A 333-nucleotide genomic window follows, 5' to 3' on the forward strand; every position below is an offset into this window, starting at 1 on the left:
AAAGCCACAAGATTATGCAGAGCCAGACCTAAATAAAAGCAAACTTTTGTGTCAATCCCATTTGAGATGTTCACAACTACACAGGTCTGAGCACCTCTATTGCCTTCCTTACCTTTGGGTCAATCTCTCCCAGAACATCACTGAGCAGCTGCAACAACTGCATTGACCCTAACGAGTCAAACGTGATTAAATTGTAGTTCTTCCTGAAGGGCTCCTGATTGAGCTTCTCAACAATGAACTGGATTTGGTCACTCATTATCGTGCCCTGGAACAAAAACCTCTGCAGAAGAGCTCTCAAGAGGCCTCGGCGAGGCGCTGCCGAGAGGGCGGGTG

At 47.4% G+C, this 333-nt stretch overlaps 1 protein-coding gene across 1 annotated transcript in view; it reads right to left on the minus strand.

Annotated features, from left to right (window-relative positions):
- IFT81 (intraflagellar transport 81) overlaps positions 1-327 on the minus strand; it is a 39,708-nt gene extending 39,381 nt beyond the window's left edge. Inside the window, exon 1 of the mRNA XM_010018851.1 lies at positions 113-327. Coding sequence (XP_010017153.1) covers positions 113-256 — 144 coding nt within the window. The 5' untranslated portion in view covers positions 257-327. The remainder of the gene's footprint in view (positions 1-112) is intronic.
- Positions 328-333: the final 6 nt, after the last annotated feature.

This window comes from Nestor notabilis, unplaced genomic scaffold (genome assembly GCF_000696875.1).
Source record: "Nestor notabilis isolate BGI_N333 unplaced genomic scaffold, ASM69687v1 scaffold32237, whole genome shotgun sequence".
NCBI classification, from domain to species: domain Eukaryota; kingdom Metazoa; phylum Chordata; class Aves; order Psittaciformes; family Psittacidae; genus Nestor; species Nestor notabilis.